Below are 24005 nucleotides of genomic sequence, written 5' to 3' on the forward strand. Positions count from 1 at the left end.
CCAACTAAATTATAAATTTTGTTAATCAAATAGTATTTTTCACCAACTCAATTATAAATTTTCTTAATCAAATATTTTTCACCAAATAAATTATGCTTTTTCCAAATCAACTAGTCTTTTGACAACTAAATTAAAAATCTTCCAAATCAACTAGTACTTTTGCCGACTAAATTATAAATTTTGTGAATCAAATAGTATTTTTCACCAACTAAATTATAAATTTTCTTAATCAAATATTTTTCACCAACTAAATTATGCTTTCTCCAAATCAACTAGTCTTTTGACAACTAAATTATAAATTTTGTTAATCAAATAGTATTTTTCACCAACTCAGTTATAAATTTTCTTAATCAAATATTTTTCACCAAATAAATTATGCTTTTTCCAAATCAACTAGTCTTTTGACAACTAAATTAAAAATCTTTCAAATCAACTAGTACTTTTGCCAACTAAATTAAAAATCTTCCAAATCAACTAGTACTTTTGCCAACTAAATTAAAAATCTTTCAAATCAACTAGTACTTTTGCCAACTAAATTATAAATTTTCTTAATCAAATAATATTTTTCACCAACTAAATTATGCTTTTTCCAAATCACCCAGTCTTTTGACAACTAAATTAAAAATCTCCCAAATCAACTAGTACTTTTGCCAACTAAATTATAAATTTTGTTAATCAAATAGTATTTTTCACCAATTAAATTATGCTTTTTCCAAATCAACTAGTCTTTTGCCAACTAAATTAAAAATCTTTCAAATCAACTAGTACTTTTGCCAACTAAATTATAAATTTTGTGAATCAAATAGTATTTTTCAACAATTAAATTATGCTTTTTCCAAATCAACTAGTCTTTTGATAACTAAATTACAATTTTTCCTAATCAATTGACTGGGAGTAGTCAACTAAATTATAATTTTTTAAAATCAAATAGTACTTTTTTCTAACTGAATTATACTTTTTCCACATCAACTAGTAATTTGTCAACTAAATTACAATTTTTCCTAATCAACTAGTACATTTTTTAACTAAATTATAACTTTTTCTAAATCAATTTGGACTTTATTATGCGTTTCAAAGTGTACTCTTTGTGAATGAAGTATTACTTTTTCTCAAATCAAATTGAACAATTTTTAAGTCAACTAATACTTTTTTATAAATCAACTAATTTATTTCCCCAACAAAATCATACTTTTTCCAAATGAACTATTAGTTTGCCCAAACCCATACTTTTTGCAAACCAACTAATTCAAGTTTCTTAATTGATATGCATACTGTAAAGCTTTTTCGGTGACAATTAGTCTCGATAAATATTATGTTATCATTCGTCAGGTCTCTGGAATACTCAGTAGATTGGCTATGTGCCATGCATTGTTTTCGTTTTGCATTGTTTTCGTCTGTTTTAAGATTGAATCTGGGTGATTCATCACTCTTTTTGTCTTAGAAATGATACTAAAGCGTACTGGGTTATTTTGACGACGTATATTGTGATCAAGGTACTTCATTTTTAGTGACCGTGGGTATGAAATGTTAGAAAATTTTCATCATATAGTTATCAGGCTTTTTACTTTTTTCCCCAGAAATTCTGATTGTTAAAGCGATGCGGGTGTTGGAAATTTCCCATGGAATAATAAATAAACTTACAAATAAAAATACAACGACCAACGACAAAATAGACACGAAGGGGGTTTTATTCTAATGGATTTTTTTCACCGAGCACGCAAAGTCGCCGAAGCTCTAAGATCAATTTCAAAGGAGTAAAATTATAATTTCAAATTGCCAAATAAACTCTGTTGCGAAGTCGCACTTTTCAAGGCCCTTCATTCGTATTTTTATATTTTTATTTAATTATTTTTCAAGGACATGTCCAGTGAGTTAAAGAATAAAAAGCTTCGGTCCAAAACTTGATTTCTAACCAAAATCAATTGAAAAATTAAAGAGCATAGTTTTACAAAAGATTATGCTTTGAAGAATTTTTGGTACTATCCATGTCAATCTTTCCGATCAGCACTGTTCATTTACAAAGAAAGTACTATAGAAAAACTACGAAAAAATGCCGTAAAAAAACCTAGGAAATTCAAATGCTCCTTACCTCCAATCTTCAAACGTTCTCTTTAATAAACTGGACAAATCTTGGGTTTTTTGCTGCTCAGTGATTTATTATGATCCTAATTTATAATTTAAAATTATCATAGATCACTTTAGAAATAGTTTTAATTTTTTTTAACAAGAAATCTAGTCTTTAAAACGCATTCTACTCCGGAGTTCCTCGAGGATCACTACTTGGTCCTTTTTTATTTAAACTATGATTAGACGAGTCTTTCACTCTTTCCCAATGGTCTGAAAAACTATAAATCTATAGAATTAAAGACTGTAGGCACATTATGAAATTCTTTGTTTAATCTTGAACATTGGTGCCACGACAATAAAACGTTCCTCAATTTGACAAAAAAAATCAGTTACAAAGAATGCTTGGATTCCTAGAGCACAGAATTTTGATTGGGTCTGGCACCCGGGCAGGATTTATAAACATAAACGCTTCCTATGCACTCCTTTTTATTTCTTAAAAGACCTCTGTTTTAGGGTGACGTGCGGTAACGCGTTCTCGGAAATCAGACCGATACAAATTGACTCCGACAAGGGAGTATGCTTGGTCCTACTCTTTATATCATGTGTACTGCTGACCTTCCTGCACACCATCGTGCATACCATCGTCACCACCTACGAGAACTATACCGCGATTTTGTCCTCTAACTAGAATCTTATCCAAGCTACTTACAACATCCAAGAAAACCACGAAGACTGTGCAAAAACGAAGGGCAAGACTGAGTGAAGAAAAATGTACTGTCACACTAAAAAAGCAGTCTTGCTCTCCACTGTACATAGACAACAAGAAAATACCAACTTCCATTCATGCCGAATGGACGTGGAATCCTCACTCAGACTTAAGAGACAACTTGACAGAAGACTTGGACAAGTACGAAGACTTCTAGGACAAAAATCCGTGTTGAACTCAACAGAAATTTACATAACCTTATACAAGGACTACGCAGCTGTTTGTAGTCTGTTTAGATTGGTACGCTTAGTTACTATAAGTTTGGATCGCTTGTCAAGCAATCTTTTTAGCAGTCTGAATCTTATATTTAAGTTTGTACGTTTAAGACTCGTATGGTGCTTAACGAGTCCAAAACCTAGTGGTACAATACCACGGTTATGCCATCCGCAAAACTTACGAAAGAATTACTGGAAGGCAACCGCAACCGCACTAGGATTCTGGTTGGACTCCTGACAGACACACTGCCTCTTAAGAAGGCACATGCACCGGATAGGAGTACAGGCAGAAGAAACACTGTGCAGATAATGCCTGGAAGAGGAGGAGACAGCAGAACACATGTTTCTGTGAAGGTCTCTGTAGGTGCAGGCTCTTGCAACTAGGACAGGAAAAACCGCAAGCAAGTCCTTACACTAAGAACCACTGGCAACGCTATGGAGGTTGAGTATCCACCTAAAGTTGACCAGAACAATAGATCAACTCAGGTCAAGGTGCAGAAGGCTTTGTGGCTTTTTTATCCCTATCCCTATCCGTCGTGGGGATTCCACGTAGCTCGTTTGTTGAGGTACAGGTATTATAACTTAAACTTTAAAAATTAAACCCTTAGGTTTATTAATCGACTACCGTAATTAAAACTTAATTTTATTTAGCTTAATTAGTTTAATTTTCGTAATTAGTGTACTGTTGTGCGACCAATAATGGATATGTCATACACGACACAACAAACTGATTCATTGGAGCTGTCGCTTCTTGCGCCACAGATTCAGGAAGACTGGATTATTCCTTATAATCTTCTCCATGAGATTCAAGAGAAGATTCTTCTTATGACTATTTGGAGATCCGGCCTGGTATGACGAAGGTTTAGAAAAATATTTTCTTTATCTTGACACGTTTCGAACTTTATTGAGATCATCTTCAGGAGGTTTTTCTAAACCTACGTCACACCAGCATCTCACGATCTCCAAATAGTCATTAACTAACAGTCACTAAACACTATGCATAGAATTTTTCTTTGTCTACAAACTGATACATAATCATATTGACTGTCCTATCTCCTTCCCTCGCTTAACTTTCGCATGCCTCCTTGTAACACCAGGCAGCAGTTGACTTTCTCCAAAAAATAACGTTATTCCAATTGCACCCAGTACTCCAGCATACCTAGACTAATGGATAAAACGGATTATTTGGTGTGGTTGGAACGAGAAAAGCACGAACTTAAAATAAAATCATGAACGTGGGGAAAATACGGAAGCATGATTTATGATGGTCGATCGCATTACGTGAACCCAGAAAGCGATGGTCAACGGTAATCAAACCATTGTCGACTTTTTCTTACATAATAGATTACAGAAATTATTTATTCAAAATGAAAATACACGGGAGAAATTTTTTCCTCACCTTGCGTCTGTGAGCGTTTCCTTTTTCTTCGGGACGCGAGATGTTTACCGAACAGGGCTTTATGAGCCGACTAGAGCTACCAGCAATATGCGGTACATACTACATTGTGCAATCCGATCGAATCTCGCCGTGGAAGGGATGAAAGCCCCCACCATCAGTTTACTCCAAAAAAACCAAATTTTCATATTAAAAAATTTAATCTAGCCAATTTAAGATTGATTTAAGGCAGAAGAAATGCGCCGATCTTGCCTCATTTAAAAGGGCGTGCTGTTTGCAGAATATACATGACACCCCATTTGAGAAAATTATAAGCTGGAAAGCTGTGCTGTACCATTTTTTTACGGTCACGGTGGATTTACCAAAAGATGATATTCACAATGCCTGCACTTTCAGACCGTCACACGTTCGCCGGTTTGTGGTCATCGCCAAAACTCATTCAGGTGGCGAACTTTCTCTCCGTTTCGACTGAATGTGACCACGATTCATCACGACTTCCTTAGCATATATCAAAATCATTTGTCGAGTATATTTTTTAAATCACGCTTCGATCTGACGGTTTTAAAAATACAGGCGACATATTCTTTCTTATTTCATGCATTGAAAATTGTGTAATTAATTAATTAATCAATGGAGAATGTTATTTGACTTCTTGGATGTTAGGAGTGAACACGACCTCCTAAACAGCTTTTAATTAGTAATTTAATTAGTTCTATTAATTACACTTTTTATTTAAACTCTTGGTTGAAATGATAAATGGCAAAAAGAGGGATAACCAGAAAGGTTGTAGGTTGAGATGAGGAATTGGTGTCCGAGTGGATCGAAGTCAAGGTCGTGGGTTCCAGTCCCGCTCGTGACACTAGCTTTTTCATTTCAACCAAGACTTTAGATGAAATATATACCTTTTTTTTAATTAAATGTATTTATTAAAACTGGTCTTATTAGACCAACCATTAATTTTACAATAATATTATAGAATAAATAAATGTTTACATTAAATCACGCTTCGATCTGACGGTTTTAAAAATACAGGTGACATATTCTTTCTTATTTCATGCATTGAAAATTGTGTAATTAATTAATTAATCAATGGAGAATGTTATTTGACTTCTTGGATGTTAGGAGTTATTATACCCATTGGTATAATAAGATTTACATTTCACTATTCATTTTTAACTACACAAGGTCATATGACTTTGTTCTTTTTAATCTTCTGACCGTGTTTCGGTTATGTAAGAGTTTAATCGCGACCACATTCTCATGCTGGCTGAGGCAAGCCTGGTGTTTGGCGGAAAATCTTTGTATTTCCGCCGTGACTTCAGGGATCTTAAGATCTCTATGTAAACCCTTATTCCTTATGTACCAAGGTGCATTGAACATGTTACGTACGATTTTATTTTGGAATGTTTGTATGATTTTGATATTGCTGTGTTTGGTACAACCCCATAGTTGAATACCATATGTCCACATAGGCTTTATGACTTGTTTATATAATAATATTTTATTTTGTATAGCAAGATTGGAGCCACGTCCTATCAACCAATATAGTTGTCTATACCTTAAAACTATTTCTGTCCTTTTTTTCTTCACGTGCTCTTTCCATCTCAGCTTGGCATCTAAGGTCATTCCCAGATATTTAGCTGTATTGCTGTATGGTATAGTAGTTCCATCGATTATGAGCGACATGGTCCACCTTTTTGTTTGTAAAGATTAGATGAACTGATTTATGCTGATTTAACTTGATTTTCAATTATTTGTCCATTCGTTTATCATATTACATGCATTTTGGAGGATTTTGGTAGAACGGGTGATAGTCGGTCCTAGTGATATCACCGCTGTGTCATCTGCAAACGTCGCAATTTTTACTCCATCTATTTTCAGAAAATCACTGGTGTATAACAAGTAAAGCAGTGGACCTAATATGCTACCTTGTCGCACTCCTGCATTTATTGTTTTAAATTTTGAATATTGATCTTCTTGTTTGACTCTAAACAATCTGTCAGTTAGGTACTGATAATAGACATGCTGCTTTGGTAGCATACCTTCTAGTTTCTTGATGAGTCCTTCATGCCAGACCTTGTCAAAAGCTTGTGAGACATCAAGGAAGATAGCAGAACAAATTTGTTTTTCTTCGAAAGATTTTTCTATTACATCCGTTACTCGGTGAATTTGGTCTATTGTTGAATGTCTTGTTCGGAATCCAAATTGATGGTCAGGAATGATTTTATTTTTTTCAACAATGTGTCTTATTCGTTTTAATAATAACTTTTCGAAAAGTTTAGACACTGTTGGTAGTAGCGATATTGGTCTATATGATTTGACTTCGTTCGCCGGTTTTCCTGGTTTTTTATCCTAATGACTTCTGCGAATTTCCAGATGCTGGGAACATATTTCAGTCTGATTGCAGCATTAAATAGGTATGTTAGTTTAACTATACCCTTTTTTGGCAATTGTTTTAGTATTTCTCCAGTGATTAGGTCATATCCTGGAGTCTTTTTAGCAGGTAAATTTTTAATTTCTCATGCTACTTCTTTAGGTGAAACTAGCTTTATATTTTCTTCTTGTGACATGGTTGTTACTTCAAGTAAGCTGCTATTGATGATTTCATTTGGTTTGAAGATTTCAGCAAGGTAACTAGCAAACAATTCGGCTTTTTCTCTGCTGTCTCTCGCCCAAGTACCATCCTCTTTTTTTAATGAAGGAATTTGGGCAATTGGTCATTTTTTTTACGGCCTTCCACAGCGAGTAGTCAGTGGCTTCGCCTAGAGTTAGATCTTCTAGATAATTTCTGATTGAGTCGTCTTGTAGTTTTTTTAGCTTTCGTTTAAGTTTTTGAGCCATATTGTTAAGAATGTTTTTGTCTGGAGGGTCTGTTGATTGTTGCCATCTTCTTCTAGCCTTTCTTTTCTGATTTATTAGTTCTTTAATTTCCTTGGGGTAGTTGAAGCCTTTTATAGTTTTATAGATAGTCTGTCTAGTATTACACTATGCTGAAGTCTGAATGATTGAGGTGAACACCTCTGCTTCATTATCTAATTGTTCTTCTGTTTTTAGAGGAACATTAAGGACGTTTTTGCATCCATGTCTAAGGCGAAACTACTCCAGTCAGTAGTTAAATTAATTAATGTTGGCTTGCATTGTTTTTTTATTATCCTTTCACTTAGCGTCAGTATAACTGCTGAGTGATCAGAATTTAGATCAAAGTTTTCTGTTACCTTAATGAAATTAGGAGAAACTTAGATAAAATATATAATTAATTGAAATTTTAATAAACAAAGTGTCAAACAATGAAGGCAAATCAGCCACAAATCTACCTCTGGGGTTGAGCCTATTCACAAGGGGACTTCAAACGATGCTCACCAACACCAGCTTCCACATCCTTCAGCGTCTTCCAGGATCTTCTTCCTGCGGTTTCCTGGGTCATCGACAGTCAACTTTATTCTTGTCACAATGGCTAGGTCTTTGCTGGCTCAGTCCCAGATTGGGTGGCTGCATGATTGCTCCGGGCTGAGTCTTCGGGTTGACTTGACTGACTTTGCTTTTCAAATCATCCCATTTTATATTGGTTTCTCTACCTGGGAGGAAAGTAAAAACAAAAACTGTTGGGCCAGATGGTCAACTTACTTCTAGCTAGGGTCATCCACTGAAGAGTGTACAACACGCACCCAGCTGACATGGGCACAAATTTATCCCACATCTGGATAAACTGTGTCCTCGACAACTCCTCGACTTTCATTACTTATTGGACAGACTATTCATATGTCACGTTTCTATGACTTCCAGTTTTGTGGGAAATGTTTCTGGGTGGGCGACCTGTCATATTTACGACCTTAACTGCAACATATGTTTGAAATTCCTTACAACTATTTTTAACTTAAAGTAACTCACTTGTTACAGATTCTTTATAAGATCCTTAGAAAGAAAGGGTGAAAACTAAATGGAAGAATAATAAACTATCCATAATAAACTCTTCACTTTTAAAATTCTGCCATGATGGAGGGAAGGAAGGAAAAAAAGAGACCACACGTGTTAATTTATGTACAAAAGCAATTGTGTTTACAATATATACAAACAAACAATATTATATTACAAAAAACTTAATGTACAATTTGCACTAAGGCATGAACCAAAGTCACAATTGTAAAAATATCTTTGTGTTCAATTTTTTCACAACAATCACAGATGTGGTTAAGAAAGCTAAGCACCAGAAAAAACAGGCAATGAATCCGAGATAGACGTCCTGTTTGAAAATATCTCCTTCCCTTATTGTAAGGCTTCTCAAAGCTCTCGTTGAGAAAGTTATCGGTGCTAACCAAGATATGGGTCTTATTGAAGAATCTATACCTTCATATGGCCATAGCATTCCTGATAAAGAAAAATTAATTTATTAATTACAAAAATATCTAATATTTTGACAGACTGAATCAAACTTACCACCCACTAAAATACAGCATACTGTTAAGCCGGTGCAAATACAAGCTGCGTTTGACATTGTTGTACAAACAATTCCAAGTAGAGTTGCTTAAATTAAATTATTTGTTAAACATCTTATCAAAGGCACTGATAATGTCCAATTTGACTCACTTAAACAGATCCCGCTCAGACCTTGCAGAAGTAATAAAGATGTTGACAGCAATGGACTGGTAAAATCATAACCGAGTACATAATACATGGTTATTATAGCAGTCGCTGTGTGGATTAACTGCAAGGTAACTAATATGGTTATGTGGCCAATAAAAATCTCCAAAATGTTGACTCCTAGGGAAAATTTTATTATAAAACAATCCAAATTTATGTCCATAATAGATTTACCTGCAACCAAACTTCTTGTGGTACAACCTGCATTTTTTTCTGCTATAATTACTACCACTCCGTACGTGAAAGGCATGCCGAATAATAATCTAAAATAATATTTAAATAAGCTGTAATATAATTTAAAAAAACACTTGATATTCTTTTTAAAAAATCCTTACAGTAAAAGAAGAGAAGGTGCAATAAAGCTTCTATAATCTTGTGTATTTTTACCGAAAATTGGCTCTTTGAACTGTGAAAAATTAATATCAAAATTGCATAAAACCATAATCAAGTATAATCTTATTTTTACCTGGATTGGAATGTTTAAGAATTTATTGCTCCACCCACAATCTAAACAGACATCTTCCATCATTTCTGCATAACTAGTGTACAAATCTCTTTCCAAAATTTCATTTATTATATAATCTGAAATAGTTTGATATTTTGTATTTTGCTGTTTTAAGTTTCTTCAGCTTTTATCACTTTATTTTGCAAACTGGCTGTATTAACCCGTGTTTTCCGGAAGAATAATAAAGATGGTTGTTTTAATGTATAATAAAATAATTTTAGTATTTACTTGATTTGTCCAAATGAACATGGACAGTACTAGAATCAATTATGTTAGCTTTTGGTCCGTTTTCGATTCTTTCGTATAAAGATGTCGAATAGTTCTGACGAAATACCAAAATACCCCATAAACCATCCTTCGTCACTGAATCAATGCCTTTCTGTACCGTTTTATATTCTATCTGAAAGCCCAAACATATAAAATATTCAATAACCGAAAAAAGTTATTTAAAAAAGTTCACCGTTCAATAAATACCAGTTCTATTGATCTCTCCTTTACTCTTTGGAGGTAGGCACAGCTGAGGAAGTTCTGACCACAGCCGTTTCTTCGTTGGATCAAGCTACAAGAACCACCATTTGTGTCGTAGTTTACAAATCCAATCTTCAAGCCCTTAGGGTCGATACCGTTCCCAAAATTGAACAATGTTATACTCAATGGTGGCAACAGAATCAGATAGCAAAGCACCCTAAAATTACAAACTTAAACTATTCAACCATATTTATTTCCCTCTTTGATTCATCCTTACGGTAGATTTCTAAAGAGAAAGAGTAAATTTTTCTTAATTTCTGCCCGCATACGGTTCAAGGATATTCTGCTCGAAACCAAACCAATTTGTGTTAGAGTTGATTTGAAATTTGGATTTATGTTTGATATTTCTTTGATATTTTTATCCTGAAAACTTATACTTTTATTAATGGAACTAAGAATGCTTTAATGCTTTTTTTCTTTTATCACCATTTTATGATTTTTTTTTTAAATTGCAAATAATAAATTGTGCAATAAACTGGAATTTTTATTATTATTAAGAAAAAATAATAGACAATTCTAACTTACAGTTTCAAACTCAAGCTGTTTTTGTATTAATTTTAAAAATGATTCCTCTAAAGTTTGACTTTTTGTACTTTTAATCAGATCCGAAGGAGTGTCCTCACACAACAGGACGCCATTTCTCATCAGACCTACCTGAAACAAATCATACAAAATTTTATACTATTTCCATATTTTTTTTTTTTTTAATTCTGTTTAGAGAGACATTTACATGATGTGCAGCTCGCATTTCTTCGATGTAATGTGTAGTTATGACAATAGTCTTTTTACCAATTTTGCATAGTCGGTTGAGATAATCCCAAATACTGTTGAAAAAATGAATCACTTATCATTTGAAAAATTAAGTTGTTTTTTTTTAATTACAAAATTATTATATTTCATTTATACTGTTAGAAAACCTTGTTCTTAAAATAGGATCGACTCCGACTGTAGGTTCATCCAACAGAAGTAGATCTGGATCGTGGATGAGAGCAACTGCCAATGAAAGTCTCCTGTTCTGTCCTCCGCTGTAATTTTTCAATAAAGTCGAATATAAACAAAATATTGTTTTTGTTGTTTAATTTACCTCAAATGTTCGATAAGTGTAGATTTTGGTGGCAGATCTAATAAATTACACAAGATATTTAATCTTAGATTCGCCTTTTGAACTTTAACATCATAAATGAGCGCATAATATCTCAGTATTTCCTCTATCGTCATTTGTTTATAAAGGGAAATTTGCTAAAATTATGGTATTAAATTAATATAATTGGTTTCTGCATTTTCCCTTGTTTTCAAGCTCAGATTCTCATTTTTTTTCTCATCAAAGATTGAAACGGTTATAGCTAAAATTCTTACTTGTGGCATAAAACCTAACTCATTTTTCGATGAGACAGCAGTTTCAATTTTACCATGGTCAAGTTGTACAAGGCCGACAATGGAATTTAGAAGAGTCGACTTTCCACATCCACTTGGCCCAAGAAGTCCATATCTATAATTATACTTTAGTAAATCTACGGTTAAATTAATTAAATAAAACAATTATCCAATTATTTATCATTTACATAGATCCTCTAGGAACAGTCATTTTCAAGCCTTTCAGGACTGGGATATTTTTTCCGTAGCTTTTGTAAGCATCTGTAATTGTAAGAGCATTTATGCCAGTTTTCGGTGGCTTCAAACATGTCATCCTCCTGAAACATAAGATATTTGTCAATTTAATAAAAATATTTTTACAGAAATATATAAAACCAATAGCTTTCATGCTAACTTTTTATTACTTTAACTTTTATTTAACGTGTAGAGATTAGTGACCGTTAATCAAAACGGCACGATAAAGAAAATGTTTTTCTGAAACCTACATCACACCCGACCGCATCTCATGATATCTGAATAACCTTTTATTTAAAAAGAAAAAGAAGAAAATAAGTACTGAGAATATCACAGCAATTCCTTTAATCTAACTTATAAAAAATACTGCATACAAATAAACAGAAACAAGGATAAGATCAAACTAATAAAATAATTAATTAAAATAATTATTAAAAAAATATAAATAATGATAAAATTAATAAAATAATTTTAGGAAACGTTATTTATTTTTCAATGTATATTGTATAAAATTATCACTCAGACAGTTTCCACCATCTTGATTTGCTGAGTCAGTAAGGCTGAAAAGATTTAATCTGCAGGCAGTCAACAGCTTGCTAAGAGATAAACAAGGATATACAAATAATATTTTGTTTATTTGTATTAATTTTCAAATTTGACATCAAAGAGAGCCTGCCTCCGAGAATATGATTCAACACACATTTCTATATAGAAAGCACAGGTCATGAAATACAGACATGTCGGGACATTCAAGTTAAAGTTTTTTATCTTGTTTAATCGAAGATTTTCTCCTACAAGTACCTCTCCGTAGGTGTGTCATTCAATGCTAAAAGTTTCACAATTCAACCATTTCTGAACATTCATGTATTTGCTTACAATCATTATGGTCAACTACCCTCGCTGTTTTGTTCTTTGAGACCTTGTTTCTGCTTTTTCCATCTTTCATTTCATAAAACATTTCAATTTGAATTTTTAACTTTACAAAAATAACTAACATATCAAAGTTGATAGTGAAAGACCAAATAGACAAAAACATTAAGATCAAAATTATCGAAAATTACCAAACTGCAATGCTCTTTTTAAGTGTTCCCATGAAAATAGAAAAAAAAAGAACAAGAAGAGGCCAAGCAAATTTGATCTTGGATTGCACTCGATTCTTGTAACGTATTAAGGCTAAATAAAGAACAAGAATTCAGTAATTGCTTAAAATATTTAGGCGTCACAATTGCATCACACGACATTACACAAAGACAACGAAAGAAAGCAATTTTAAAATTTTGCATCATTTTTCTGTTAATCTTTGCTTCATAGAGAAGACAGCTCTACTTTTCTCCAGTATGATCCATACTGGAAGAAGTTACGATTTTTTAGAAGACATATAGGCCTCTCTATTGCATGATTGAAAATATTTACTAGTACGAATGTACGATAATATGATAAGAAAATATTTTTGGCTGGATAAAAAGACGCCAGTTTCTTAAGGGAAAAAACAGTATTTTTTATTATTTGGATTTAGTTGAAGGTTCAACTTCTGTGGATTGTACTTCTCAATGGATCATTAAGCGTTCGAAAAAAAAAAAAAATTATGAGATTCCTTCTTGAGATCTGCAGGTAATGATCCTGCAGATTGCTCGTTTCCGACCTCTTTGGTCTGCCCATCCTGACCAAAATAACGAGGGTAGGATCAAATCAACAGTGATTATTTATGAAGAAAAGTCGAAATGCGTCTGACAGGCTAAAACAGCAATAATAGATTTGACTCAACAGTGAGCAATGATAGCAAAAAGTCGAAAATGCGTCTGAAAGACCAAAACAGGGAGGATAGATTTGAATCAACTGTGATCAATGCTAGAAAAAAAGCGTCTGATAGGCCAAAATAGTTTGAATCAACTTGATCAATGTTAGAGTAAGCCAAAATGCGTTTGACAGGCTAAAAAAGCAAGAATATCAACAAATCTGAATCAACAGTGATCTATGATGGTGAAATGCCTAAAAGTATCTGAAAGACCAAAACAGGGAGAATAAGTTTGATTTAACTGTGATAAATGATGGCAAAAACCCGAAATGCGTCTCTGACAGGCCAAAACAGGAAGAATACGTTTGAATCAAAAGTGATCAATGTGACGAAATGTGTCCAAAAGATCAAAACAGCGAGCATAATTTTTGAATCATATGTGATCAATGATGGCGAAAACCCGAAATGCGTCTGAAAGACCAAAACAGCGAGCATAATTGTGAATCAACTGTGATCAACGACGGCGAAAACCCGAAATGCGTCTGAAAGGCGATTTAAAAATCGTGCTCAGAATCGAAATGTCAGAAACTGACCTATATTATAAGACGCGAAAATTGGATTTTACATAATGGACAATGATTCTGAACATATGTTATTAACTTTACTTCCGTTTTAATTCGGAAATTGCTTTGTGTATATTCTACAAAAGTCCGATTTTTATTATGTCTCGAAAAAGGCATTTAAATTCCAAGGACAAACGCTATTACTAAATCTCAATTAAAAGGAAAGTGAAAATTTGACAAGAAAAAAATCCATTTTGGAAACTCTTATGTTTTGGTGTGTTTTAACCACACTTATAGGCTTATTAGCAACATATACTTGCTAGAGGGATCTTTAATCTATCAAGAACTATTAAAAAAATTAAACCTTTTTTTGATTTATCTATAACAAGCCTAGATTGAAATAAAACAACCGGCTGGGAAATTTTTTCATGAAAGTTTTCCAATGCTATTATTAGTTGAGAGAAGGTTAATGGCAATTGTGTTAACACTGTTTGGTTATCCATTCAAAAGACTGAAACAGCTCACGCTGAGCCCCCCTCGATGGGCATTGCCCGAAGAGAACAAGGTAGAGAAAGTTATTTTTCTGTAGTCTATTTAAGCCTTTAAACCTTTAATGATTTATCTAATCATAAATTCTTTTAAGAAATTATTTTCTTTATTTAAACTCGTAATAATTGTTTTATGTATGTAACCGTTCATTTTTTTAAATAAAAGTTTTACATATTTTTCTCTTTTCGGACATTAATTTCTACCGTTTTTCAAAGTAAGTCCTAAAAGTTGGCTTAATTTTTAATATTTGGGCCAATTCTTTTTCTAATTAAATTTTAAATTAAGACCAGGTTATTCGATCTTTTATCTTTTTATCGGTATCTTTTATAGGAAATTTTTACGATAGTTGGGTTAAATTATAATTATAGTAAGAAATACGTTCAAGATTTAATCGCGGAAATATCGTAGAAAAATATTCCCTGGAATAAACAAATTTGGAAACGCAAAAATAAAACATATGTTCAATTAAATAACATTATCTGAGAATAATCAGTTAAATAAGAAATTCAACAATTATTGGCAAACAATTAACTTCTATGCATTTTTTTTTTAAATATTTGTTTTTTACGAGGGTTCGCAACAGCAGAGGTCATATAAACCCTCAGGGTGCCGGTGTTTTTGAAAAAATCCCATTTGTAAGTATGTCGGGTTCGAATGCAGGGCCGCTGGATTCGAACCCGGGACCTTTACCTTACAGAGATGAGCGCCGTGTCAATGACTAAACCTTGCGGCCACCGACGCCCCTTTCTATGCATATTGATGGGCTTTTTGTGGGGGAGGGGATTTTTTCTCAAAAAAAAAAAAATCCATACACTAATCTTTTTGCTTTAAGTATTTCCATGTTTTTGGCTCTTTATTTTAATATACATTGGTTAATTTTTAAAAAAAATGTATTAAAGCACACTTAATTGAATAGTCTAATGGTTTGTCTATTCCTGCGGGATTGTCGTTTCATTTTTGCTGTGTTTTCATGCATATTTAACACAAAAAAAACTTTCGCAATTTAATAATATAAACAATGAAAACAACAGACTCCTGATTAAGTTTTAACAGATTGAGTTTTTTTTAACCATCCCTAACCATTTGTAAGTATGTCGGGTTCGAATGAAGGGCCTCTGAATTCGAACCCGGGACCTTTACCTTACAGCGATGAGCGCCGTGTCAACGCCTAAACCGTTGCGGCCACCTTCGCCCCATAAGTTCTTTGAAAAAAGGCACGTCGAATTAATTCTGTCATATTTTGTGTTGCAAGCTAGGGACGAAGACTGTTTTTAATTTTTTTATTTTAGTAATATGTCAAAAAATATTTTCCACGTTTATAAATTTTACCAACTTTGCAAGCGTCACGGTAATAATCAATGTGCCGGCAAATTTGTATCCGTTGAAATGCAATACATATTTTTTCACCAAGCGTCTACGGACTTAAAGTAGGTTAAAAAAATATCATGAAATAAAGTTGATATTCGTTTTCTACAACCGGAAAATACAATTTTTTTAACTCAGATTTTCACCCTACCTTCCTCCTGATTTTTTCGAAAAGCGCAAAAATTTTGATATCTTTGAAACGACTCAGCTTATCCGCTAGAAACTTGACAGGATTTTAGGACCGTATAAAGTATACGTAATTGCATAATTTTGGCCACCTTAAACAAATCAGAACCTGACATGGTCAACAAACCTTTGAGAAGTTTATGTTGTTTTCGTCGTTATTTTTCTCGCTTATGCTGAAAGAAGAGAAATTAAACTTTCCAACGGTTGTTATAATTCATTAAATTCGTGGTCCTCTTGACCAATTAATATATTACAATTAATCAAGGTTTTTATCTCAACTAAAAACCTTGGATTGGCGGGCAAAAGTCTAACAGCAAAAAATAAATCATTATTTAAAAAAAATAAAAATAGCTCCTAGTGCCCACTAGCAAGAAAACTCGAACTCTCAAAAATATTTTGCGGCCTAGTATCATCAAAAAAAGTTTTATAAAAATCGGTGGGCTTTGAAGAGTGTTCAAAACAAATTCGAATCTATTTTTTAACAAAAATTTTTTTTGACCTGTTTTACTAGAATCGTCTTTTTTAAAATATTTTATACATCTAATATCATTCAATCCGATCCTTCGGATATTACTTGGAACTTAAACGTGATATTTTAAAAATAAGTAAAAGAACGTGTGTAAAGTAAGATTTAATCAAAATAAAGCCAGGAAATACAAAATATCAGCGATTTAGCATCACAAAAATTTTTTTTAAAATAAAAATCAGTGATCAGTTCAGCCTTTTGTTTATTAGATTCTTCCGTTAATCTGTTTATTGTCTCAATCTAACGCTGAGTAAAGACTCAGGAGTCTTAAAAAAAATTGAAAACCGAATTTTCACGTAAAAAATTTGAATCTCTTGCATAAAATCATCAATTTGAATGCATTATCATTTGGAACTTTAATGTAATTTTTAAAAAATATGTAAAATAATGTGTGTCGAATAAGATTTGATCAAAATGAAGGCAGGAAATACAAATATATCTGCATTTTGCCACCTAGCATCACATAAATGTTTTTTTATAAAAATCAGTGATCAGTTCAGCCTTTTGTTTTTTAGATTCTTTCGTTAATCAGTTTATTTATGGATTTTAATTAGGGGAAAATTATTGATTTACATGATTTCTGCATGAAATGGTCTCAATCTTACGCTGAGAGAAGACTCAGGAGTCTTGAAAGAAAAGAAAAAATGAAAACCACATTTTCACGTAAAAATGTGAATCTCTTGCATAAAATTATTAATTTGAATGTATTATCATTTGGAACTTTAATGTAATTTTTTAAAAAATATGTAAAATAACGTGTGTGGAATAAGATTTGACCAAAATGAAGCAAGAAAATGTAGGAAATATCTTCTATTTTGCCACCTAGCATCACAAACAAAAAACTTATATAAAAATCAGTGATCAGTAAGCCTTCTGTTTATTAGATTCTTTCGTTAATGTTTTTTTTTATGGATTTTTATTAGGGGAAAATTCTTGATTTACATGATTTCTGCATGAAATGGTCTCAATGCCGAGAGAAGACTCAGGAGTCTTGAAAGAAAAGAAAAAATGAAAACCACATTTTCACGTAAAAAAGTGAATCACTTGCATAAAATTATAAATTTGAATGTATTATTACTTGGAACTTTAATGTAATTTCTAAAAAAATATATAAAATAACATGTTTAAAGTAATATTTGATCAATATGAAGCCTGGAAATGCAAATATATAAGCGATATTTGTTCAAAATTGGAAATACCTTTTTTTTCGTTGTGTGCCGGTTACTCTCAAAAGCCTGTGGTCGTCACTTCGTCAGCAAGTAAAGCCGAATTGAGCAAGTTCTGCGTTTCCTTCTCCCCACCGTCGAACGATGGCAGGGCTTGCTGACGGCGGATGACGAAAAGACGACGGAGTGGCATTCGGTTGCTTCATACCCGCGATGGCACGTTGTTTGTTTTACAAACCAGCGTAAATTATATCGTTTGAATGGGCGGTTGACGGCTTTTTCTGGAGCCAGTCCAAAACTCGTCACTTTGCTTCATTTGCGAGTAAAACAGGCGATTAATTTCGTCTTTAACGCCCCCGAATGTAAATCCTTCCATTGATTTTAGTTTCAAAAGTGTAATGAATATTTCAAGACAAAGAAAACGTTAAAAAATTAATTTATTTTGCAGTACGTTGAATTCATTATTCTAAATAAAAATTAAATGATAATGAAGAACAGCCTGCTCTCATTAAGCTTCATTTTTGCTTGTCAGCAGGAGTGTGAGCTCACAACAATTAAGGACAAAATTAACGCACCACCCTTAAATTTTAATGTTAATTTAGGGTTATTCATATTTTGCATGCCAAAAATAGATTTGGTTGTAAAAATAAGGCATTTGAAAAAAAAAGTTTATTACCTAATTCTAAAAATAATTATTGAGTAAAGAACAAAAAACAGAAAATTTCATATTTTAGGTATTTCTTCCTCTGGCACAAATCATGACCGTTAAATGCCTTTGCTTTCTTTGAAAAAGATTTCTGATAAAATTGTCCAAATCTTCTATGGTATTCTTCTTCTTGTTCGTCTTCTATGGTTCGTACTCATCGCTTAAATTAGTCCCAAATGTGGCTCAAATCTGGTCTTCGAGCTGGCCACACCAAGCACTCAATAACCTCATTCGAGTAGACATCCACAATATGTGCTGTACGGAGCCAGGCATTACCCTGCATAAGAAAAAATCCGATATGGGCACTGCATGTTTTTTTGATTATGTCTTGCAAGTACCTTTGTGAAGTTAGTTCTTTGCACAACAACCGATTCGGTGCAGATGTCCAAGGAAATCTACCCCGGAACATCAATGACCCACCATGGAATGCCACCTGAAGAACCATACTACATAGGTATACTTTTTTGCTAAGCGTCTCGATATGAAATTACACCTGTCTGAAAATTTGAGGCCAACTCTCACCTCATCTGTAAAGAGAACTTGTCCTCAATCTTCCAATGTCCAATCCGCAAGTCCCTGTGTGAATTGAAGCCCGGCCATTTTATAAGCTGTCGTAACAAGACCGATGAATCTATCGTCTCTCTCACCTGTAGACCTAGGTCGACCCTGTCCTGGCTTTCTAGTGTGAAGCCCTGTTCCTCTGAAGCGCTGAAGGACCCTTAAAGAGATTTAAACCCAGTCTCCTGGAAACTTTGCACTGGCTGTATCCTTCATCTAATAATGTTATGACCTTGGCACTATCATATTCAATCTAATATTTACTGAAGCCATTGAAAAAGGTTTAAGAATAAGAATAATTATTCGGAAATAGTGAGATGCGGTCTGGTGTGACGTAGGTTTCAGAAAAACATTTTCTTTATCGTTTCAGCGTTTCGATCTTTATTGAGATCATCTTCAGGGCTCAAAGTGTTTATTTTCTGCGTAATTGTACCATTCATAAATAAGAATAATATCAAATGAAATCAACGAAAGAGAAGCAAATATCTTTCAGCATAGTAGTATAGAATGGAAGGGCATGACGCTACTTGTGCAAATCAGTTCAAAAGTAAACAAACGAAGAAAACAAAGGATTATTTAATGTTTATTTTGACCATAATAGCTTCTAATTACCTGTAACTAATGTAGAAAGAAAATGGATTTAATTTTAAACAATCTAAATTGAGTGGTCCAACAACGTAAATCATTATTTAAAGTTTAATCTATCACTAAATAATTTTCTGGTGTTTTGGTGATATTTCTTTCAAACCCTCATAATTTTTATTAAAGTTCATGAATTTCTGATCTGATTTCTAAATGTGTATAATCAACAAATTTAGGGAACCGCAATGGCCGAGGAGTTAGGGTGTCTAGTGCAATATTTGCAATGTTAGCGGTTCTGGGATCGAATCCTGGCTGAGCACATTGCTTTTTAATAGATTAAAATATGAAAAAAGTATTGTAAAGTGGTTTGACCCTTTGTATGCACCATCCAACTGGTAGTTGGACTTTAAGCTTTCCTATGACATGAATTATTTTACTTATAAACAACAAATTTATCAGCTAGTTGATTGATTATTGCTTTTAATCTGTAATTGAATGTTCTGCCTTCACGGCGCGCCAGACCAACATTTCTGCAACACTCAGAAGTCTTGCGGGTTCAAGGGCGTCTCATTGAAAATATGAAAAAAAAACATTTAAAAAAACACAGCTACTAAAACAAGAAGATGTATGCCGTTTAAAACAGTAGTAGTAAAATGATATTAAATAATGTGTGTCGTGGCTGTAACCAACAATATTTAATAGTATATAAATATTCCTATGTATAGCCCATTTCCTGACTTTTTTTAACTGAATTTGCTGTCCATTAAACCAATTGGCAAATTATTATAATAAACAAATTTACAGATGTTTTAAATTTACTTTTATGTTATATTTATACACTTTATTCTTTACTTTTAGTTGTTCTTTAAAAAAATTTTAATTCTTCCATGAAGGAACATAGCTTCAGAACAAAAATATCTTTAGGATACCAAAAGAGTTTTGGAATTGGATTTATATAGGCTCAAATCCTCACATGTTCATGCAAACATGTGTCGATTTGAGCCTATTCCCTTCTCTTAGACCACCGCAATTCCAGCTTTTGGTATTTACAGTAAATTGCTGGAAGACTTGAGAATCACCCACCCCAAGTATTGGCAATCTGTCCAGCCACCTAGGTTATGCTCTGGGGGTGAGGATGCTGTCAACAGCTAGGTCAATTCAGCACCCAACCATGCAGTTTCAAATCCTAAGAAAAAAGAGAACTCGTCCCCAATCTTACCATGTCAATTGAAGCCTGACCGATCTTTTTTTGAACTCTGGTAAGAAGCCCACCAGTGGGTGCTGGGCTGTGAGGTGAAATGAAATTGAAACATTTTAGACCTGTCTTATCAGATTTGTTATCTCATTTCCTGTAATGCTGCCGTTTCGTAGGCCCTGATGACAGATGAATCTATCATCTTGCACATCTGTAAACTGAGGTTGACCTTTTCCTGGCCATCTAGTGTGAGGTCCTGTTTCTCTGAGGGGTTGAAGGACCCTTAAAGAGATTTAAACCCAGTCTCCTGGCAACTTTGCACTGGCTGTATCCTTCCTCTAATAATGACACTGTCATTCTTACTCTAATGTTCACTGGAGCCATTGAAAAAGGTATAAAAATAAGAATAATATCAAATTAAATCAACGAATATCAACTGAAAGTGATCTTTAAGCATAGTATAATGGAAGGCCATAATGCTACTTCTTGTTCAAATTGGATTAAACAGTACAAGAAAGCAGAAAGAAAGAAAACAAAGCATTATTTTTACCATGATAGCTTCAAATACAGTTGACCTGTACCTAGTGTAGAAAGATAATGGATTTAATTTTAAACTACATTAATTGAGTGGTGCATTAAATTTGTCCATCGTGTAAATCATTAGTTAAAATTTTAATCTATCACTAAATGATTTTCTGATGTTTTCATGAAATTTATTTTTAACCATCATAATTAAACAATTATTATTAAATGAATTTCTGATCTGATTTCTAAGCAGATCTGGGTTTGAACCTTGCCTCAGCACATTGCTTTTTAATTGATTATAATATGAACAAAAAAGAAAACAAAAAACAATGTTACTTATAAACAATAAATTTATCAGCTAGTTGATTGATTAATGCTTCTAATCTGTAATTGCATGGTCTGCCTTAACGGCGCACCAGACCAACATTTCTGCAACACTCAGAAGTCTTGCGGGTTCAAGGGCGACCCATTGTAAATATAAAAAAACACATTTTTTAATAGACTTTTCAGCTCCTAACACACGATGTATACCATTTAGAACAGTAGTAGTAAAATGATATCAAAAACATTTTTTTTACAAACCAGATATGTTTGGATCAGCACCCGTAGGTCTTACACATGCTGAAATGTAGATTCACAAAGACCCCTAAATCGCAAAATCATCTATTGACATTGTGCAAAAAAATAATACCTACAACAAATCAAATAATTTATTATGTGGCTGAACCACCAATATTTAATTGTCTAAAAATATTCATATTACAGCCCACTTCCTGATCTTTTGAACTGGATTTCACTGCCCATTAAACAATTGGCAAATTATTATAATAAACAAATTTACAGATGTTTTAAATTTACTTTTATGTTATATTTATACACTTTATTCTTTACTTTTAGTTGTTCTTTAAAAAAATTTTAATTCTTCCGTGAAGAAACATTGCTTCAGAACAAAAATATCTTTAGGATACCAAAAGGATTTTTGGATTTGGATTTATATAGGCCCAAATCCACACATGTATAAACCAACATACAAACATGTGTACACTATGCAACCTATTTATGGTGCTCCCACCACTGGTTAAACTGTGTTTATGACAACCTTCCAGCACTAAATAACTCTTCAACTTTCATTATTTATTCCCTACTTTCGTGGTCCGCTTGACCAATTAATACATGACAATTAATTAAGGTTTTTAGTTGAGATGAAAAAAAGTTAATGGCACGAGAGGGATTAGTCGAGAATCCAAACCGATTGATTACATGACATTTGAAAAATGGCAAAAGGAGGGAAAACTCATAAGGTGGGGTTGAGATGGGGATTTGATGTCCGAGTGGATCGAGGTCACGATAGCTCAGGTGGTAGAGCAGCGGCGTATCTAACCGAAGGTCGTGGGTTCGAATCCCTCTCGTGCCATTAACTTTTTTTCATCTCAACTAAAAACCTTAATTAATGGTCATTTCATTATTTAGTTGACAGACTATTCGACTATCACGTCTTTACGATCTCCAGGCTTGTGGTTAACATCTCTTTGCTCCTGGGGGTGGGCGACCCTCAAATTTACAGCCTTATTTGTAATAAATGTTTTACAATTATTACAATTATTTTTAACTTATTTTAGCAACTATTCCTAACTCATTCTAAGATTGGGACCAGTTGACAATAGTAAATATTCCACTGTGATCACACACTTAATTTAAAATGGCTCTTGTAAATGTCACAACCTCCTAATCCCAGTAAAGTATCTAACCATAAGTTTAATGGATGGTCTAATGCAGACTTTTCGATTGCTTGATATATCCTCTCCCTCTGAGGCACATTTTCTTAAAAACTAAGACTGTCGGTGAAAATATTGTATGTAGTACATCATTCTGATCATTTTAGACAGTCCGTCCTTGTTTTGGCTGCCAGATGCATTTCAACTTCCTTCCTCCTTCACTGCCATATCTTTGTTGTTTTGTCCTGCCAAAATATTTTAAAAATAAAAATAACTGATGGACCTAAGTAGGAAAAAATATCACACTAACTTGCTTAAAGCTGAAAGGTGTGTGACAAACTTAAGGAAAGGCAGACCAACATGATCGAAAACGACCAAACTACAGATTTTCAACCCAAAGTCCTCAAGAAACCACAAAATAAACATTTTCACGATTTCTAAATAAATATTTTCACAAAACCTTTTAATTAGTTTTTAATTGTAGACATGGCAGACACTGAACAGTAAAGACAAATAGACCAGAATAATTGGAAACTAAATTAAGAATAGAAAAATTGATGTTTTGTTTTAAATAAAGATTTTTTTTTTAAATTCATATGCTTTGCAAATCATTTATAAAAATAATGCAAATATATAATACAAACTACACAGAATTCATACAATAAATTATTAAAGCTAGACTGTTTATACATTTAAATATTTATTTATACATTTTAAATTGGTTAAATATCATTTTATACATTTTAAATATGTATCACAATCTGACAGTATATTTTGTGGAAAAAAATTTTTGGTCATTCTGTTAAGAATAATTTTCACAAATATATAAAATTAGACTTTTAGCAAAGGAAAAATAATATTTTAATAGTGTAATATTGAGTATTTAACATAAATTGAAAACGGGATCTGCT

At 33.0% G+C, this 24005-nt stretch overlaps 3 protein-coding genes across 3 annotated transcripts in view; 1 reads left to right on the forward strand and 2 right to left on the reverse strand.

Annotated features, from left to right (window-relative positions):
* Window positions 1-4539, reverse strand: part of LOC106673850 (ABC transporter G family member 23-like) — a 60648-nt gene extending 56109 nt beyond the window's left edge. The window contains exon 1 of the mRNA XM_024227279.1: window positions 4448-4539. The gene's annotated coding sequence lies outside the window, so the exon portion shown is untranslated. The remainder of the gene's footprint in view (window positions 1-4447) is intronic.
* A 3989-nt stretch (window positions 4540-8528) lies between these two features.
* Window positions 8529-18182, reverse strand: LOC106673832 (ABC transporter G family member 23-like). Its single transcript, XM_024227281.1, has 16 exons — window positions 17848-18182; window positions 11678-11808; window positions 11472-11604; window positions 11200-11354; window positions 11033-11140; window positions 10846-10939; window positions 10641-10769; window positions 10333-10478; window positions 10062-10272; window positions 9816-9987; window positions 9549-9664; window positions 9418-9488; window positions 9257-9345; window positions 9029-9202; window positions 8879-8965; window positions 8529-8809 (listed from the first exon to the last, which is right to left on the reverse strand). Exons 2-16 carry the CDS (start codon window positions 11800-11802, stop codon window positions 8577-8579), a joined length of 2043 nt encoding a protein of 680 aa, XP_024083049.1. The 5' UTR covers window positions 11803-11808; window positions 17848-18182; the 3' UTR covers window positions 8529-8576.
* Window positions 14486-24005, forward strand: part of LOC106673834 (targeting protein for Xklp2) — a 28723-nt gene continuing 19203 nt past the window's right edge. Inside the window, exon 1 of the mRNA XM_014406151.2 lies at window positions 14486-14586. Within this exon, the coding sequence (XP_014261637.1) occupies window positions 14562-14586 (25 nt within the window). The 5' untranslated portion in view covers window positions 14486-14561. The remainder of the gene's footprint in view (window positions 14587-24005) is intronic.

The sequence above is a fragment of the Cimex lectularius genome, unplaced genomic scaffold (genome assembly GCF_000648675.2).
Source record: "Cimex lectularius strain Harlan isolate CLEC.00 unplaced genomic scaffold, Clec_2.1 scaffold42, whole genome shotgun sequence".
Taxonomy (NCBI): domain Eukaryota; kingdom Metazoa; phylum Arthropoda; class Insecta; order Hemiptera; family Cimicidae; genus Cimex; species Cimex lectularius.

Excerpts from the sequence above, each read along its gene's own strand:
- LOC106673832 (XM_024227281.1), bottom strand. The coding sequence starts at position 11,802 with ATGACATGTTTGAAGCCACCGAAAACTGGCATAAATGCTCTTACAATT. Across the intron at positions 11,605-11,677 it reads ACTGTTCCTAGAGGATCTAT|ATATGGACTTCTTGGGCCAA; the intron begins GTAAATGATAAA and ends GTATAATTATAG. Across the intron at positions 9,203-9,256 it reads CACAAGAAGTTTGGTTGCAG|GAGTCAACATTTTGGAGATT; the intron begins GTAAATCTATTA and ends AATTTTCCCTAG.